The sequence below is a fragment of the Mustela nigripes genome, chromosome 6 (genome assembly GCF_022355385.1).
Source record: "Mustela nigripes isolate SB6536 chromosome 6, MUSNIG.SB6536, whole genome shotgun sequence".
NCBI classification, from domain to species: Eukaryota; Metazoa; Chordata; class Mammalia; order Carnivora; family Mustelidae; genus Mustela; species Mustela nigripes.
In genome coordinates, this window is record NC_081562.1 from 125,194,608 (window position 1) to 125,212,524 (window position 17,917).

A 17,917-nucleotide genomic window follows, 5' to 3' on the forward strand; every position below is an offset into this window, starting at 1 on the left:
GGGGGGAGTGGGTTTGGGAGAAGGGGGTGGGATTATGGACATTGGGGAGGGTATGTGCTTTGGTGAGTGCTGTGATGTGTAAACCTGGTGATTCACAGACCTGTACCCCTGGGGATAAAAATATATGTTTATAAAAAATAAAAAATTATATAAAAATAAAATATATGAAGGAACAATTGATAAAACTAAAAGAAGAACGATTCCACAATTGTAGTCAGAGATTTCAACATCTCTCCATAATTAAAAGAACACTTGAAAACACTACCAGGTTGACCTGATTGATATTTATAGAACATTCCAGCCAGCAACAGCCAGTACACTTTCTTCTTGAGTGTATATAGAACATTTACCAAGATAGACCGTACTTTGTGCCATAATACAAGGGTCAGAAAGTTTAAGAGGATTGAAATTGTACAAAACACAAGTTAATTAGAAATCAGAAAGACATCTGGAAAATCCCCAAATATTTGGAAACTAAACAAAACATATCTAAAGAAACTCTTAAGTCAAAGAAGATATCAGAAGAGAATTAAAAAAGTATTTTGAGCTGAATTAAAAGGACAGAATAAGCATATCAAGATTTGTGGGATGCAGCTATCAAGCAGTGCTTGGAGGGAATCCTACAGTTTTAAATATTTCCATTAGAAAACTAGTAAGTTTAAAGTCAAATACCTAAACATGCCCCTTAAGAAACTAAAACAAAAAGGGCAAATTAAATCAGAATAAGGAGAAATAATAAAGATAAGTGTGGAAATCATTAAAATGGTAAACATGTGAACGTTAGAGAAACACAGCAACAAGGTCAGTGAAATAAATGCCCAGCTAAACTGATCAGCAGAGAGAATGAGGACACAGTGCACCAATATCAGGAGTGGGAGATGTGACATCACATGTTCACATGTTAACAACGAAATACTATAATCTTGACCCTGGCACCTCTCTAAGATTCCATCAATGGTGCTTGATAGACAGGGCTCAGATAATTATACTTTACATCTGTCTCTGAATGAATATAGACTTACATATATTTAAAAGTGTACAACTTAAACTTGAGATCACTTTTACTGGAAATACAAATGTTACAACTTTTTTTTTTTTTTAACTTTAGGTATAGTTCCATTTTTAAGACATCTGTAAAAGAGGACATGCAAAAACATAAAACTGCAATGAAGACTATGGGACCACCAAAAGTTGAAGCACCTTCTCCGAAGGATTTCCTGAAGAAACATTCAAAGGAAAAAACTCTACCACCTCGTAGGTTTTATCATTTTTTTTAAAGATTTTATTTATTTATTTGACAGACAGAGATCACAAGTAGGCAGAGAGGCAGGCAGAGAGAGAGAGAGAGAGAGGGAAGCAGGCTTCCTGCGGAGCAGGGAGCCCGATGCGGGGCTCGATCCCAGGACCCTGAGATCATGACCCGAGCCGAAGGCAGCAGCCCAAACCACTGAGCCACCCAGGCACCCCTTTATCATTTTTTTTTTAATGTTAAATGTGCTAACATCATTTAACTAGAACTATCTTACTGCCAATGAATATTAAATGCTCATAGGTGAGAGGTTTACTTCATATTTAACAGAATCTGGCATTCTAGGAGAAAGTAGAAGTAGAAAATGTAGTGGAAAAAGAAGGTGGAGAATACTAAGTCGTCCCCAGAATAGACTTTCCCTCTGATGTGCAAGCATCTGACCTACAGCTTGGACTATCCAATAAAGCCCCACCTCCAGCCCCACAGGCCTCACCATCTTAGTTCCTAGCCAGACAATTTCAGTAACAAATAACGATTATAAGAAGAGTTTGAAACTCTAGTGAGAAGATAGCCTGGCATCTAAATCCGTCTCGTCTTTTCTGCAAGAGAAGAGAATTGCAACTGTTAGACCAGTTGAAGCAACTATCAGGCATGGGCTTTAACTCTCCCAGATCTCTAAGACCATTTCAGTAAATGAGGCCGGTGTAATGGGGGTGCCGTCATGAACGACTGGGAGACAAATCCAGCTTCTTGGGCATGTGTGCGGTCACATAGGGCCATGTGCTTAGAAGCTTGGTTTAATGCTCTGCCTTTGCCCTCTTGAAATTCTTAATTTTTGATCAAGAAGCTCCATGTTGTCATCTTGAACTAGGCCTTGCAAATTATGTAATTAATCATGGTCATAGAGTATATAGATAGTAGGGAGAGGGCTATCTGGAAAATGGACAGGTATGTATGCCTGAAAGCAGTTTCTTCCCATCCTGGTTTTGTCTTTCCTGATGTTTTAGGACAATAAAGAGGAGAGGGAAATTAGTCTCTCTCTTTCACAAAGTTAGCATCAAGGAAATAATGCAACATCTCAAGCCCAGCTAGGATGTTCCTTTTGACAAAAGTGAACTACTTCTCTCTATGGCAATATTTTATATCCCACAATCCTCCCTCATAACCCATAATGCCATGACAAAGGATGAGGATATTATCAGGAAAGATGGAAAATGCAAATCTAGAAGTATAACATTCTTCCATAAATTCATGTCTTTCAAAAGTCTCTATTATCTCTTTCGGGGGGAGGCTTGGTATTTTGTGACCCACAACCACTTGAGAACACTGGAAAACCTTAAAATGGAATTAGTTTATTTCGATGATATTACTTGGGTTCTCATGCATCCTCTCTAGAGTTAAGCACATTATATAACACAAATACCAAACTATATAAATCCTAAATATCAAATAAGGGAAAGGGGAAGAAGTCTATCTCTCCCCTCATAACAGGACAAAAAACCCACAAAATAATATTGTCCTTATGAATAATAAGAAGGTCGGTTGCTGCAAGAGTTGAATCCAATGAGTTAAAGGTAATATAGACCAAGGCTACTTCAAGTCTCTTTTTGGATATTCTGTCATTTTGAACTCAATAGTTTTGAAGACGGGAATTTGCTAGACACACTGAACAATACTTAACAGATACATGAACATTTCTATAAATTCAATTGCGAGAATGTCTGCATGACAACAAGGCTGTGTTGACATTGCCACTTTGATATAACCGTAAGAAAACAAACCATTTGGTTTTCAGATTTATTATCATAACTCCCAAATACCTTGTGAAAAGACATCCTCATCCCATTTTCCAAGGCTTACCCCATTGCCAACCTCTATGCCTGGGGTGAGAGAAAAGATGATGTTTAAATAGACATAAGGGAAAGATAGGCACCATCCAGTGGACAACCACAACCAATCAAGGGTTGTAATTTACTCTACTTACGCACCTAAGAATGAATTATCAGTCTTTGTAAACTGCTTCCTCATTTTCTTAGAATTCAGCTTTACCTCTTATATACATTTCTAAAGCTATAGATTTCCTTCTATTTACATTTGCATGCACTGTCAATTCATAATTAGGTCTCTAAATATTTTCAATGTAAGTATCAAGAGGATAAGTAACTGGGTTTTTAAGCAAACAGATTTTGCAAGCTTCATTGGGTTGAGTGTATCTGGTTGAAGGAAGCTCTTTGGGTTGTAACAACGAGCCCCTATTCTCTGCTCCAGGCTTTAAAGGAACTCCACATTCAATTTCTAACATTGCTCATCACATCTCATTAATAGATAAATCGGAAGATACTATTTTGGTAGGTCAGAGTTAGTAAACAATTTCACATATAATTCAAGCAAACATATACATTATAGTCTACATATTAAAATGCATTTTTTTCTTTCTGCCCTATAATGTAAACTCCACGAGAACAGGGACTTGTCTCTTGTTCATTGCTACATCTGCAGTTCCTGGAGCATTAACTGGGGACATAGTAATTCTCAACAAAAACATATTGCATTAATTAATGAATAAATATTAGTGATGTTTATGATAAACTCCTTTATGATATTTCTGGATGTGTAGAATTAATATCAGAAGTGTTGGCTTGCTAAGGCTGCCATAACAAAGTATCACAGAGTGGCTTAAATAGAAATGTGTTTGGTACTGGTGTTAGGGCTTCAACAGATGAATACTGGGAGGCATACAATTCAGCTCATAACAAGAGGTTAATCCAGTCCTTAGACATTTAATAATATCTTTTTTCCTGCTAGTAAAAGTGACATAAACTCATAAAAATTCAAACAGCACAGCAATGAAGAAAGGCAAAGTACCTAGTAATTGTGAGGGGTGAAGATGTGGGTAAAGTTTTGTCAAGATGGCTGCTGCCTTCAGTTCTTGGAAATAAACTGTAATTCTCTTACATTTTTGCATTCTTACAAACCATTTTGAGGTGGTTCTATCAAAATAGATGAGTCAGAACGGTCACATTGAAGAGGCTGTGTAGAAATGGCCAGTCTCATCTGCTGCTAATGAAGACAATGTGGTAGAGAGAAATAAATAAGAGGAATTCTGGATAGTAGTAATTTTAGGAAGTGAGGAACAATCAGGGAGGAGCCAACTGGAAACTTCAGCTGAGTTGCTAATTTTTACTCATTCAGCTGATGTTGGGGACAAAGCTCTTACATGATCTTCATACCTGATAAGAGTTCTAGTGAAAAAATCCATAATTCCTGGACTTTCATCAAGTTTGACTTATTGGTGACTTGATAGTAACTTTCCTCTGAAGAAAAAGTTACTAGTAATATTGGTAGTATTTAGAAAAGACTTCTAAAGTTTTTTGAAATTTTTTCAATGAAAAAGCTAAACACATTATTGATAGCTTTGTAAGAAAATATTTTCACACTAGCTAGTAAAAATATACTAGTTAGCTAGCAGATGATTGGGAGGGCTTGTCTTCTCCCCTTAGACTTGGATATTGTTCTTCAATATACTAAATGATTGTGTTGTGCTTAATTTGGGGCATTTATGATTACTGATGTTCCCCTAAATATTTGAATATATTATAAATAAAACTCTTAGGGGGGCTCTGGGTGGCTCAGTCATTTAGTGTCTGCCTTCAGTTCAGGTCACAATCCCAGGGTACCTGGGATGGAGCCCTGCTTCAGGATCCCTGTTCACTGGGGAGCCTGCCTCTCCCTCTCCCACTCGCCCTGCTTGTATTCCTTCTCTTGCTGTCTCTTTCTGTCAAATAAATAAATAAAATCTTTAAAAAAAAACCCTCTAATATACTAGTGGTAAAATATCAAGATATTATAAATAATATTGAATAGCAATGTTTATAATTTAATATTAACAAGAAAATGTTGTGTTTAACAGAAAAAAAGTTTGATCGGAATGAGCCCAAAAAGCCTCCCGTGCCCCTGAGGACTGAGCATCCAGTTATGGGAATACAGAGTGAAAAAAATTTTATAAATACAAATGCAGCCGATGTCATCATGGGAGTGGCTAAAAAGCCTAAGCCAATTTATGTTGACAAAAGGACTGGAGACAAGCATGATCTTGAAACCTCTGGACTAGTTCCAAAATACATCAATAAAAAGGTAGCCTTGTGATGTAGTAATGAGACCTTAAATGCAAATAATTTAAGTATGGTGTTCAAAATGATTATCTATATTATTAGTAATAGCGTTCTCACTGGGCAAATTATTCCTCTACAACCCGTGTTTGGTCCAAATCTAATGTGAGGAAGTTATGGAGAATTTGAAATTAATAGCATCACGTAGTCCAGTAGAGGAAAACTCTCATTGTTTCCTTTAATTTCAGCTTTTCATATATTCAACAGTTACAGCAAACATCCTCTAAAAGATGTCAATTTTTAGTGTGGTGGAAATTTCATGAACAGCACAGTCATTACTATGAGTCATTACTAAGAAATAACCTTTCAGAAAGTCCTGATATTTAGTCATTAGGTTATAATATCTTGGTAACAGAATGAGGAAAAATGAAGAGGAAGATGATTTTAGAGTCATCCATCCTATCAATGTAGTGTAAATGAGTCACATTACAATTTCAACTTGAATGTGTCTGGAATAAAGCAGACCTTAAAAGCACTGTACAATAATCTAATCCTTTTGGGACCTTCATCTCTATCTGAAAAGGTGCTTACCAGAGAGGCATACAATTTCATTGTTGAAAATTATAGGACCTTCAGTTTGTTTAGATATAGAAGATCTTTAAAATTTAAAGAGCTTACAATTAGCAATAATCGCGCCTCGAATAAACCTCATTGGCTACGATACTGCCACTGCGCAAAGCTAAGAGCTTACAAAAATACCTTATGCAAAACCTATTTTACTTTGTATGCTTACACAGTGTAAAACTGCTTGGAACACATGTAGTAAAATATGAATGCAAAATCCTAAAGAATGATAATCCATAACAATAAGCTGTGGCAAAAAAGAAAGGAAGGACAGAAGGAAGAAAGGAAGGAAGGAAGGAAGAGGAAAAACAGAAATTGCAATAGTGCTGTATGAGGGGTTTACATGGAGGTAGTCCAAGGATCTACCATGATGAATCCAACGCCTGCTCAAAATCAAAACAGGAACCTCACAGCTGTTGTCAGAGTACACTTACTCTCTGCGAAACTCCTGTCACTCATTAAGCTAAGACACTTTCGGGAGACCTTAGCAGGTGTCTAAGGGTTGGCAGCACGTGGCGATGAAGTTATTTCCGGCTTCTATGAATACTTCCTCGGGTGCCCTGAAGGCTTCTCATAGCCCTTGTCCCAATGGGGGTGGAAAAACAGAAATTTCACTCTTCTGGCTGGCTCTTTAAGGCAATTTCCAAACCATTATTTATCCACTAGGATGTAAAACACTTCTTCTTTGCTGGTTATGCCACCAACTGCCCACGCTCCGCCCCTCCTTCTGGCTGCCTTCTGCCTAAGCTGTCCACTTCAATAAATTTTCTGTCCTGAAGAGAAAATTGAGAGTATTTGTCATGGAGACAGAAAAATATTAAGTTAGCCTCCCGGTGCTTGTTTACCACGCCATGCAAACACTCTGCACCCATTAGACTCTTGGTGTTGCTGGCTGGGCCTTCAGGGCTCATGAAGGACTTTCTCAGCTTACTGTCTACTGATCAGAGCTGCGTTTTTAAGACTTGGGGCACCTGAGTGGCTCAGTCAGTTGGGCAGCTGCCTTTGGCTCTGGTTATGATCTCAGGGTCCGGGGTTCGAGCCCACATACTGCTCCTCGATCAGCCGGGAATCTGCTTCTCCCTCTGTCCTTCCCCTGCTCATTCTCTCTTTCTCTCTCTCAAATAAATAAATAAAATCCTACGTGAAGGAAATTATAAAGTTTTAAAAAAGATAAAACCTATTAATGGTAAGTGAGAGATCAAGTCTTTAAAGGGCAATGCTATTTTTTAAAAAGTGAAGGAACCTCGTGTTTTAGTTTCCAGTAAAATATTGTGTGCGCATTTGTGCCATGGGAAACCATCTGTGAAAACCAACAGAAGCACTGATGATTGCCTGAGGTCCACGGCAACGGACGTGAGACCTCGTCTCAAATTCTGTCTCTGCCACTTAACTCTGTGATCTTTCTCACGTTACTAGATTTATCACAGGGTTGTAGTGAGAATTAAATGATATAAAATCTATCAAGTACTTGATACACTATCTGGCACCTAATAAAAGTTCCATAAAGAGTGGATATTAGTAATTATAACATTAAGAATATGCATTAGCCCTTAGTGGTCCAGCACTGGGAATATTTCAGATCCCTGAAGCTTTTAGCCATGTGCAAGACATTTCTTCTTCCTAAAATATATTACGTTATTCCCCTTATTAAACAGAATATGCCCAATATAATTTAATGTTTTGGTGATGACTCAGAATCATTGTTATGAGCATCAGTAACTACTTAGTTGTGATGAAGTTTTTCCCTCAGTGTTTCCTGAAATGAATTGGACTATTTACCACTGCTCTAACTTACCAGAATACTGTGCACTTAGAATTTATTTGTAGAGTGTTTTGCAACTTGCCAGAACACACTTATAGCTAGGATTTCAAACTCTCCTTTTTTTTTTTTTTTTTAGCCAGGATGGGTTAAGTTATGCTTTGGTAAAAAAAATAACCCCAATTTCAGCAGCTAAAAGCAAGTAAGTTTTATTGTTTGCTTATGCTCCATGTCCATTAAGGGTTGGAAGCTCTTCTTCTTGTCCTCATTCCAAGACCCAGGCAAACTGAAATATTTCCCATCATTATACTGAGTAGAAAAAGAACATGGCAAGTCATCTATTAATTCTTGAGGCTTCTACCCAAAAGGGACAGAGGCTACTTGCACTATTACTGGGCAAGTCAGGTCACATGATCACATCTTACTTCAAGTGGATGGGCAAAGTGTTGTCTCATCAACTGCCTAGAAGGAGAAGAACCAGAAGCTTTACAAATAATTTTAATGACTATCCTACCACCTAACAGCTGCTTCCTCCGAGAGCTTTTCACTGAGCTCCTTATTTATCTAAAATAGATCCTATTTCTTTCTTCCCCTTACTATTCTTTGCTTCAGTTTGAAGCACTGATACATATATTATTTTATACTCTATTTTTCGTTGAGTTTCTCTCACCACACAATACACATTCCATAAGGACAGAAACCTTGTCTTTCTTATTCACTAGAATACCTGGCATCAAGTAAATTCTCTAATTTTTTGAAAAGTAAACAAGGAATAGTATAGTTCAAGTTCTGTACGCAGTGATATCAAGCATAGCAGCTAGTCTGAAAAAAAATCACAGCAGATTGTTTCACTGTCAGTCCTTGTAAGCAGCCCAGGAAACTTCAAAATGGATTTTGCATTCCAAAAACAACCTTAGCGTCCCAAGTGTTTTTACTTAAAGCAGATGTGCGTTGTGTATTTGGTTTTTTACTATACTTTGGAAGCATTTGTCCTCTTTTATGTAAGGAGAACTTGCAAAAGAGACCTCAAGATATTCAAGATATTTAAAGGTAAAAGCTGAAGCACCTAAAAGAAATAAAGAAAAGCCAACTCTTAGAGGTAAAACCAGGGCTGAGTCATCAACCAGGAACAGGTGCTGGAAACATTCAGAAGAGAAAAAACAAGCAGCCACAATAACAATTCAGATGGTTTTAAAAACCAAGAATCAAATAGTTCCCAATGGGAAAAGAAAAACAAACAAGCAAACATTGAATTTTGTCAATTTGCCATGTTTGGAGCAAAGGCTTTGCTCCAAAAAATCTGTAACATTTCTTTTTCTCCCAGTCATTAGTTGATATGTGCGTGTATGTAAGACTGCATTCAGAATATTAATTTTTTTTCTGAAACATCCTTGTAAGGATTATGGCGTCACACCAGAATATATATGTAAGCGAAATGAAGAAGTTAAGAAAGCCCAAGAAGAATATGATAATTATATCCAGGAAAACCTTAGGAAAGCAGCTATGAAAAGGCTGTCCGATGAAGAAAGAGAGGCCGTTCTGCAGGTAAGTGTTCTGTAGTTTATATTCAGAGGTAGTAGTACTTTGGAACATCTCTGAAAGAAGGGTCCATCCCCCATCAATGACTATTATAAGCCTTCATCTTGACTTTGAATCAGAACACTCTCTTTGGGTTATGGTGAGGAGAATGTGCAGTACACTGACTCTTTGGGGAGAGCAAAAGTTATATTAGGAATTATTGGATAATATTTTGTTTCCAATTTTGTGAACTTCTTTTTTTCCTGGGGGTAGTTAATGTTGTATGAAGCCCGCCTTCTGCTTCAGCCAACATGAGTAAGTAAAGCCAAAAGGCATTTTTATTTTTCTTGTCATGTCCCTAGATTTTTCAAAAATAATATCCATAAAATAGATATTTTTCACTAGATGGAGCTCTAGAATAATTGAAGCTGCTCTTAGGCCAACTTTTTTTTTCTTTCCTATAAGCCAAATGTCCAAATTTTAAAATAAGCAGGTGTTACGGTTTTTTTTAAATATATTTTCTTTATTTTGAATAAAATAGGCATAGAGATATATGATCTTATGTGTTTACTGCAAGTCTTTTATCTGAAGCATATACAATATCATTAGAGAGTATTTATTAAGCACCTAATTGTACTCTTCTATAGTCAATGATATCTCTTATAGAGGTAAAACTAGTACTTTATTCTTGTTTTGTTGTTTTGAAAGATTTCTACAAAGTCATTTCTAGTGACCTTTTAAAAACAGAAAAAAAAAAATTTGTCCACATAAACTTCTGTTGAAAATAGATTTGTAAGCTGTTTAAATTCCTAATATTTTATTAAGGTTATAACCATTATTAAACATTTACTAATTCCTGTTTTGCATTAAGTATCATGCTTAGTCTCAAGGATATTAAAAAGGACATAAGATAAAATTCTACTATAGATAATGTTATCATATAATGGAGGAGAGGTGATATGTATATATGCACATATGTAGATGTGTATGTGTATGTGTGTGTGTGTTAGGTAGAGATCGAACATTTTATCAGGTTCTAAGGCAGAGTATCTGATGAAGGATTTAGCTTGGTCTTAAACTGCAGAGTAAGAGGGTCTTCTGGACAGCAGAACTGACCTAAGGGCAAAGACTGTGTCTCTTTGTTGACAGCAGTCTCCTTTGTGCCTAACTTGGTGCCACAGTATAAACACGGAGGCTAAATATTGGTGTGCTGGAAAGAAGAAAGGAAGAAGGTAGGCAAGAAGGCTAGCGGACATGGAGGTGGGACTTTGGATGTCATTTTCAGAGTACTGGTTTTTGGTCCATTCTCTCTCCCCCTTTCTCTCTTGCTCTTTCTCCTTCTTGCACTCCACCTCTCTGAATCTACCATTTATAGAAAGTACATGCTTTTGTGAAAGCCAGGTTTTTATATCTAACCAATGCTGAAAAAAAAGAACACAAAACCACCAGTGGATAGATCATCCAGACGGAAAATCAATAAGGAAACCTCAGCCTTAAACAACACCTTAGACCAGACGCACTTAACAGAGAGATACAGAACATTCCATCCAAAAACAGAATACACATTCTTCTCAAGTGTTCTTGAGAACGTTCTCCAGGATAGATCATATGTTAAGCCACAAAACAAGTCTCAATAAATTTAAGAAGACTGAAATCATATCATGCATCTTTTCCACTTAAAACAGTATAAAACTAAAAATCAAATACAAGAAGAAAACTGGAAAAATCACAAACATATGGAGATTAAACAATATGCTAATGAACAACTAATGGCTCAATGAAGAAATCAAAGGAGAATACAAAAAATACTTTGGGGGTGCCTGAGTGGCTCAGTCAGTTAAGTGTCTGACTCTCTGTTTTGGCTCAGGTCATGATCTCAGGGTTGTGAGGTCACGCCCTATGTTGGGCTCCATGCTCAGTGTAGTCTGCTTGAGATTCTCTGTCTCCCTCTCCTTGGGCCTCTCCTCCTGCTTCCACATTCTCTCCCTAAATAAATAAAATCTTAAAAAAAAAAATACTTTCAGGCAAATGAAAATAGAAATACAACCAAAATCTATGGGATGACAGTTTAAGAAGGAATTTTATAACAACAAAAATCTCAAGCAAACCATCTAACTTTACACCTAAAGGAACCAGAAAAAGAGGAACAAAAGAAGTCCAAAGTTCTGGAAGGAAGGAAATAATAAAGATGGAATAATAAAGAGTGGAAATAAATGAAATAGAAACTAAAAAGACTAGAAAAGATCAATGAAAGTAAGAGCTGATTCTCTAAAAAGATAAACTAAATTAACCTTTAGCTAGGCTCAGTAAGAAAAAAGAGAGAGGGCCTAAATAAATCAGAAGTGAAAGAGAAAAAATTACAACTGAACACAGGAATACAAATGATCATAAAAGAATACTATGAATAGGTCTATGCCAACATTTTGGATAGCTAAAAGAAAAGGATAAATTCCTAGAAACATACAATCTTCCAAGACTGAATCATGAAGAAGTAGAAAATCTGCATAGACCAAGTACTAGTAAGTAGATTTAAACAGTAATCAGAAAACTCCCAACAAATAAAAGTTCAGGGCCAGATGGCTTCACTGACAAATTCTACCAAACATTCAAAGATTTAACTTCTATCTTCCTCAAACTCTTCCAAGAAATTGAACATGAAGGAAACCTTCCAAAATCATTTTACAAGGCCAGTATTACCCTGATACCAAAACATTTCAAGGACACAACATACGCTTGCAAATCATAGTACGTAAATATCCCTGTTGAACATCATACAAAATCCTCCACAAAATATTAGCAAATCAATTTCAACAATTCATTAAATATATCATTTACCATGATCAAGTGGGATTTATTCGGGGGATGAAAAGATGGCTCAGTATCCATAAATCAATCAATATTGATATAACATAGTAATAAAATGAAGGATAAAAACCATATGATTATCTCAATAGACGCAGCAAAAGCATTTGACAATATTCATCATCAGTTTAATGATAGAATCAACATAATAAAGGCTGTCTATGACAAGCCCACAGCTAACAACATGTGAACAGTGAAAAACTGAGAACTTTTCCTTTAAGATCAGGAATAAGACAAGATGCTCACTCTTACCACTTTCATTCAACACAGCACTGGAAGTGCTACACAGAACAATTAGGCAGGAAAAAGAAATAAAAGCCATTCAAATTGGAAAAGAAGTAAAACTCCCTACTTGTGGATGACATGATTTTATATATAAAGACTCCTCCAAACATTTCTTAGAACTAGTAAACAGGGAAGCCTGGGTGGTTCAGTGGGTTAAGCCTCTGCCTTCCGCTCAGGTCATGATCTCAGGGTCCTGGGATTGAGCCCCACATTGGGCTCTCCATTCAGCGGGGAGCCTGCTTCCCCCTCTCTCTCTGCCTGCCTCTCTGCCTACTTGTGATCTCTCTCTGACACATAAATAAAATCTTTTAAAAAAATAAAATAAAACAAGTCTGGGGATGTAATATATCCATGATGACGCTAGTCAGTAATATTGTGTCATATATTCGAAAGTGTGAATCTTAAAAGTCTTCATCCCAAGAAAAAAACATTTTCTATCTTTGTACAGTGACACGGTAGCTAGACTCATGCTGATTATTCCATAATGTATACAAATATCAAATCATTATGTTGTATACCTGAAACTGATATAATGTAATATTCTACTTTAAAAAAAAAAAAATGACACAGGAAAAGAGAGGAATAAGAACTTCCCTCAGAAGGAAAAGGCTCCTCTGTTCTGTGTTTTTTTGGCTCTAGGGGAAAAGCAGCCCTCAGTTTCCTAATATGGTCACTGCAGATTTGATAGGCTAATAGCAGACCCTTCCTATATGTCTTATTACAGGTACTCTAGTTACCATGGTAACGGAGGCATCAGCTCTGGTCCTGATAAACCCTATCACGTTTCCCAACCTGAGTAAGAGCTGCCCACAGCACTAATAAGACAGTATATATAGTTGTATGTCCCTGAGTAGGCCACATCCTGCTCATTCTTCATAAAATAATGTTCTCACTATACCTAGGATCACCTGGTCTAATGATTTCACACTTCCCATTGGACATATGAGGATATAAAATGCAAATATATTAAGCTTTATTTATTTATCTATTCATTCACTTGAACAGGCACTGTGTCCAGCCCAGGGGATACTATTGTCCGTGAGACAAATGCACTCTTTACCATCAGTGAACTTCAAGTTTGATTTACACTTGCCCTTGGTCCCAAAATTAGTAAGGAGCCGAACAGGGACTAAAACCCACATCAGCCAGTTCCTAGGCCAGTGCTCCCCCATGACATTGTACACGCGTGCATAGAAAGTAACAAAAGGAAGCTTGTCTGAGATCCAGCAGGAAATACAAGGCACCACCAGCCAGGATTCTGAAGGGCAATTAGGAAGGAACTATTTACAAAAGAAAAGCAGGGATAACGGAGCCAACAACAACAAAAAAACTCCGAAGCACCCCAGGACTAAGGACAGTGGGAATCCATTACTACCCAAGGCTCAAAGGGGAGAGGCAAGAAACAGTGTTACCAGAGCCTGGTAAGATCTGGAGCCTGGAAGAGGGGGCTACTGAGCAGTGTTGCTTTCAGACACCGTGAGTCAGAACGAGGTCCAGGTAGCATCAAGGGAGAGGAAGAAGAAATGCCCCAACCTCCCTCTCTTCCCACCAGGCTGGAGGTCGAAAGAGCGGGGCGATGGCGTGGGGAGCCACCCTGCCCTGGTCCCCAAGCCGATGAGATCCTTCATGAACCAAAGGCACTTCTTATTTTATGACTGCTTCTCCCTATTTGAAGCTTTTCTCAAAATAACAATAAAAAATAAAATAAAATAAAAAACAAAAGAGAAAAAGTCAACTAAGAAAAAAAGAAAATCACTATTCCTGCAATGACTAAAAGATTTTTTTTTTATGAAATAACAAATAATTCTTAAAAACAGCAGAGAGACTATGTCAATATAATATATCAGTTACATTTAGTTCCCATCCCTGCCTGTTGACTTTGATCCAAAGGTTTTTGTCCACACTGGAAGATAAAGCAAACTGTCCTTTAAAAGATAAAGGCTGCAGAGAAAAAGTGTAGCTGCTGTGACCACAAGTAATGTGGAAATACCACTTAAGGAGCTATGAAAAACCTTTGATATTTGAAAGTGTATAAATGCATAGATTTCCTCCCTGCGGTACATACCCCTGTGGAGCACTGTGGACACATAGTTCCTGTTTCATAATGAAAGGCTATGAAAAAGGAATTCTTCTGAGGACGCCTTTTTGGAATACATCTCATACACTCTGAAGAACTGTGCTAACCCATCCCCCTCTTTTTAACATGTAACCTGGACGTTTTTCCTCATTCCTTGCCTTTTCCTTCAATCTTTCATTTCGTCTCACTCAGTAAGTGTTCAAAATCTGTTGCCCTTTTCCCCAGCCAACCTGGTCTTTACAGTGTCCCTTCTCCTTAGCATCATGGCCCACCTAAGCACAGGAATAAATCACTGAAAGTTTATCATCTCCCAAAAGTTTCTACAAGATTAAATTTGTACTATGAGGGCTTATTATGAAGATACTCTTATATAAGACACTTCTAATCTTGTCTTACACCTAAATATCTAGTCATGGATTTCAAGCACCGTATTTTTCAAGGCAATATTTTATTTATTTATTTATTTGAAGATTTAGTTTATTTCTTTGACGGAGATCACAAGTAGGCAGAGAGGCAGGCAGAGAGAGAGAGCAGGGGGCAGGGAAGCAGGCTCCCCGCTGAGCAGAGAGCCTGATGCGGGGCTCGATCCCAGGGTCCTGGGATCATGACCTGAGCCAAAGGCAGAGGCTTTAACCCACCCAGGCGCCCCAAGGCAATATTTGAAATTCACCTTTCAGTGTTGCCTTTTGTTTTTGTGTAAATAAAGTGATTTGTATACCTCTAGTGAATAACAGAAAGTGTTAATTTTGTGAAAGTTTCATAGCTTGAATTTGATTAGAGGTTTCAGCCCATTTTGTCAATGAGAACCTCTAGTGCACTGTGATGAGAAATGGGGACCAGGCAGATGAAAAGAACCTTTATTGCTCCTTAGAGATCCCTAATTTTGAATCTGTCAGCTTCTGAGAATATAAAGCATTAACTACATTACTGAATTAGCATATGTGTTACATTTAATGACATCTCAGCTATTTCTGGTTTACATTAATGGAAAGCATAGACCCCTTGACTATATGAAGCATTCTTTCTAATATATTGAAAAAATACATAAAAGATCATCTCCTGTTATATTGAATTTTGGCATTTTGTACAACGCCATTTAGTCAAATATAAGCAAACATGCCATGGGAGTCCAAATCTGGTCTTTTGATGAATGGCGATAATGGTTCAAAACTATAAAATTCTTCTTTTTTTCATTAACATATCCTGTATTGTTTCAGGGGTACAGGTCTGTGATTCATCAGTCTTACACAATTCACAGCACCCACCATAGCACATATCCTCCCCAACAGAACTATAAAATTCTAAAGGAAAAAACTAAAATTTTTATAAGAAATAACTTCCTATTCAAAAATATGTCTTGCTTGGGGAAGCGGGGGCATCGATTCTCACGTGCTTTTACCGAAGCATTTGCTGTGAGCTTAGTTTCATACTACTCATAACTCAGCATATGCATATTTAATGGCAAAAACGAGTAACAGTAACATTAAAAACAGAGCAAATAAATACTCCCTCTGGGAACTGAGAGCACAATCGAGGACAGGATTTGGCTTCTGCACAGTATTTTCTGTTACTGTAGCCAAGGACTCGATAAATACATATCATTTTGTAAAGTTATTTTCATTAGTTTCCTTTACCTATTTACATTTCTGTTCACTGTATTTTTTTTTAACCATTTCCACTACTTTTGCAGCTACCTGAGCATTTACAGTTCTCGTTCCCCTTTGCAGGGGCTGAAGAAGAACTGGGAGGGGGTGCAGAAGGAGTTTCAGTCCCTCTCGGTGTTCATCGACTCCATCCCAAAGAAGATCCGCAAGCAGAAGCTGGAAGAAGAAATGAAGCAACTGGAACATGACATTGATGTCATCGAAAAGCACAAAATTATTTATATCGCCAATAAGTAATAATAGATTTTAAAAAAATAGAGTCATTTTAACATAGGGGGAAAAAGTGAAACTTTGCCTTTCAAAGGGGAAAATACTATGAAGAGAATAAAAATAGTTTTGACCAAAATGCTGAGGCAATGATTAAAGGATAATCGAATTATTCTACTGACGCGAGAGAAAAATGTTTTTTCACCAGTGTTAGGTTTTGTACATATAAACGGAGGTTTGATGTGGCGTGTTCCAGTCTCTGGGTGATCCATTACTTTTTATACACTCGTTTCATAAAAACATTCATTTCTGGACGCTGAAGAATAAGGTCAGCTCTCGGAATTTCAAATTTTTTCTATTCTGATAATACAAAGAGCACAACATTAAAAACCATGTAGAATTCCGAATTGGACTTAGTGGCGTATGCTTTCTTCCTACTCCCATGCTTTCTGCACACTGCTTAAGATTCCCACACATTTAACAGCAAGCAATTTCCTTTTTTCTTTTTTTTAAGATTTTATTTATGTATTTGGCAGAGAGAAAGAGATGACAAGTAGGCAGAGAGGCAGGCAGAGAGAGAGGGGGAAGCGGGCTCCCCGCTGAGCAGAGAGCCCGATGTGGGGCTCAATCCCAGGACCCTGAGATCATGACCAGAGCCGAAGGCAGAGGCTTAACCCACCAAGCCACCCAGGCACTCCAACAGCATGCAATTTCTGATAGCCTCTGTCATTTGCAGCTCTTCTCAACTATAGACACCGTCAATGTCCATAACGCTAGCTATGCTGAAGGGCTTATGTTGGGAGGAAGAAAAGTAAAGACAGTAACATAAAATCAAGAAGACAACTTAGAAAATACGTCACTGAGGATAATCAAAGAGAATAGCCTTCTTCTGGGCATACCAACTTAAGAACTTTGCTACTCCAAGTGCTTTATTCCATAATTCACTATAGGTGTTTCACTAAAATGGGATGTTCCTTTTTCTTTTTTTCTTCCTACATACCTATCTGGTGAATTCTAAAGTTTCCACTTGTATGATTAATTTATTAAGCAATAAGCGTATGCAAGTCGAGCAGCCTTTAATTCAAAATAAGTGTATAAGGAAAGTCTAAAAAGAAGATTCTTGTATGAAATTTTAACTTAGAGAAATTCAGTAAAACATGAAGTACAATATATCAGAGCTATCACAATGCCTGCTGCTTACATTGATTTTTATCTAATGGATGATAAGGAAAAAATAGCATTTATTTTTAGCTTTTTCACAAACAGAATTTGAGAGCATTGTACAAAAGTTTAATTGATTAAAAATGATTATATACAAATATTTTTGAAAGCTCACTTTAAACTTTTTTCACCTCTTTTTATGAACCTCATTTCTGTATTTATTACCTTGGGGCAAGTACTTGAGCCTAAAAGCCAAAGTTCATTCCTGCAGCTAGTTCGACTTGGTTTTTATTCCTATTCCAAAGAGCTCTGAGCAGAATGAAGACCTGATGGTCTGGCCCCTTGCCTGTGATCTCTTCAGCTTGGTTCCTTGAAATGCTGCCTCCTTCCCACTGTAGTGGT

The 17,917-nt window shown here is 37.3% G+C and overlaps 1 protein-coding gene, 1 long non-coding RNA gene and 1 pseudogene across 2 annotated transcripts in view; 1 reads left to right on the forward strand and 2 right to left on the reverse strand.

The window, feature by feature from the left end:
• The window catches only part of ENKUR (enkurin, TRPC channel interacting protein), a 24,248-nt gene extending 7,445 nt beyond the window's left edge, over positions 1 to 16,803 (forward strand). Inside the window, exons 2-5 of the mRNA XM_059404160.1 lie at positions 1,109 to 1,254; positions 5,160 to 5,383; positions 9,140 to 9,286; positions 16,211 to 16,803. Coding sequence (XP_059260143.1) covers positions 1,109 to 1,254; positions 5,160 to 5,383; positions 9,140 to 9,286; positions 16,211 to 16,384 — 691 coding nt within the window. The 3' untranslated portion in view covers positions 16,385 to 16,803. The remainder of the gene's footprint in view (positions 1 to 1,108; positions 1,255 to 5,159; positions 5,384 to 9,139; positions 9,287 to 16,210) is intronic.
• LOC132020944 (U4 spliceosomal RNA) lies at positions 5,935 to 6,099 on the reverse strand (annotated as a pseudogene).
• The window catches only part of LOC132020090 (uncharacterized), a 29,223-nt gene continuing 27,526 nt past the window's right edge, over positions 16,221 to 17,917 (reverse strand). Inside the window, exon 5 of the long non-coding RNA XR_009404920.1 lies at positions 16,221 to 16,303. This is a non-coding gene — a long non-coding RNA (uncharacterized LOC132020090). The remainder of the gene's footprint in view (positions 16,304 to 17,917) is intronic.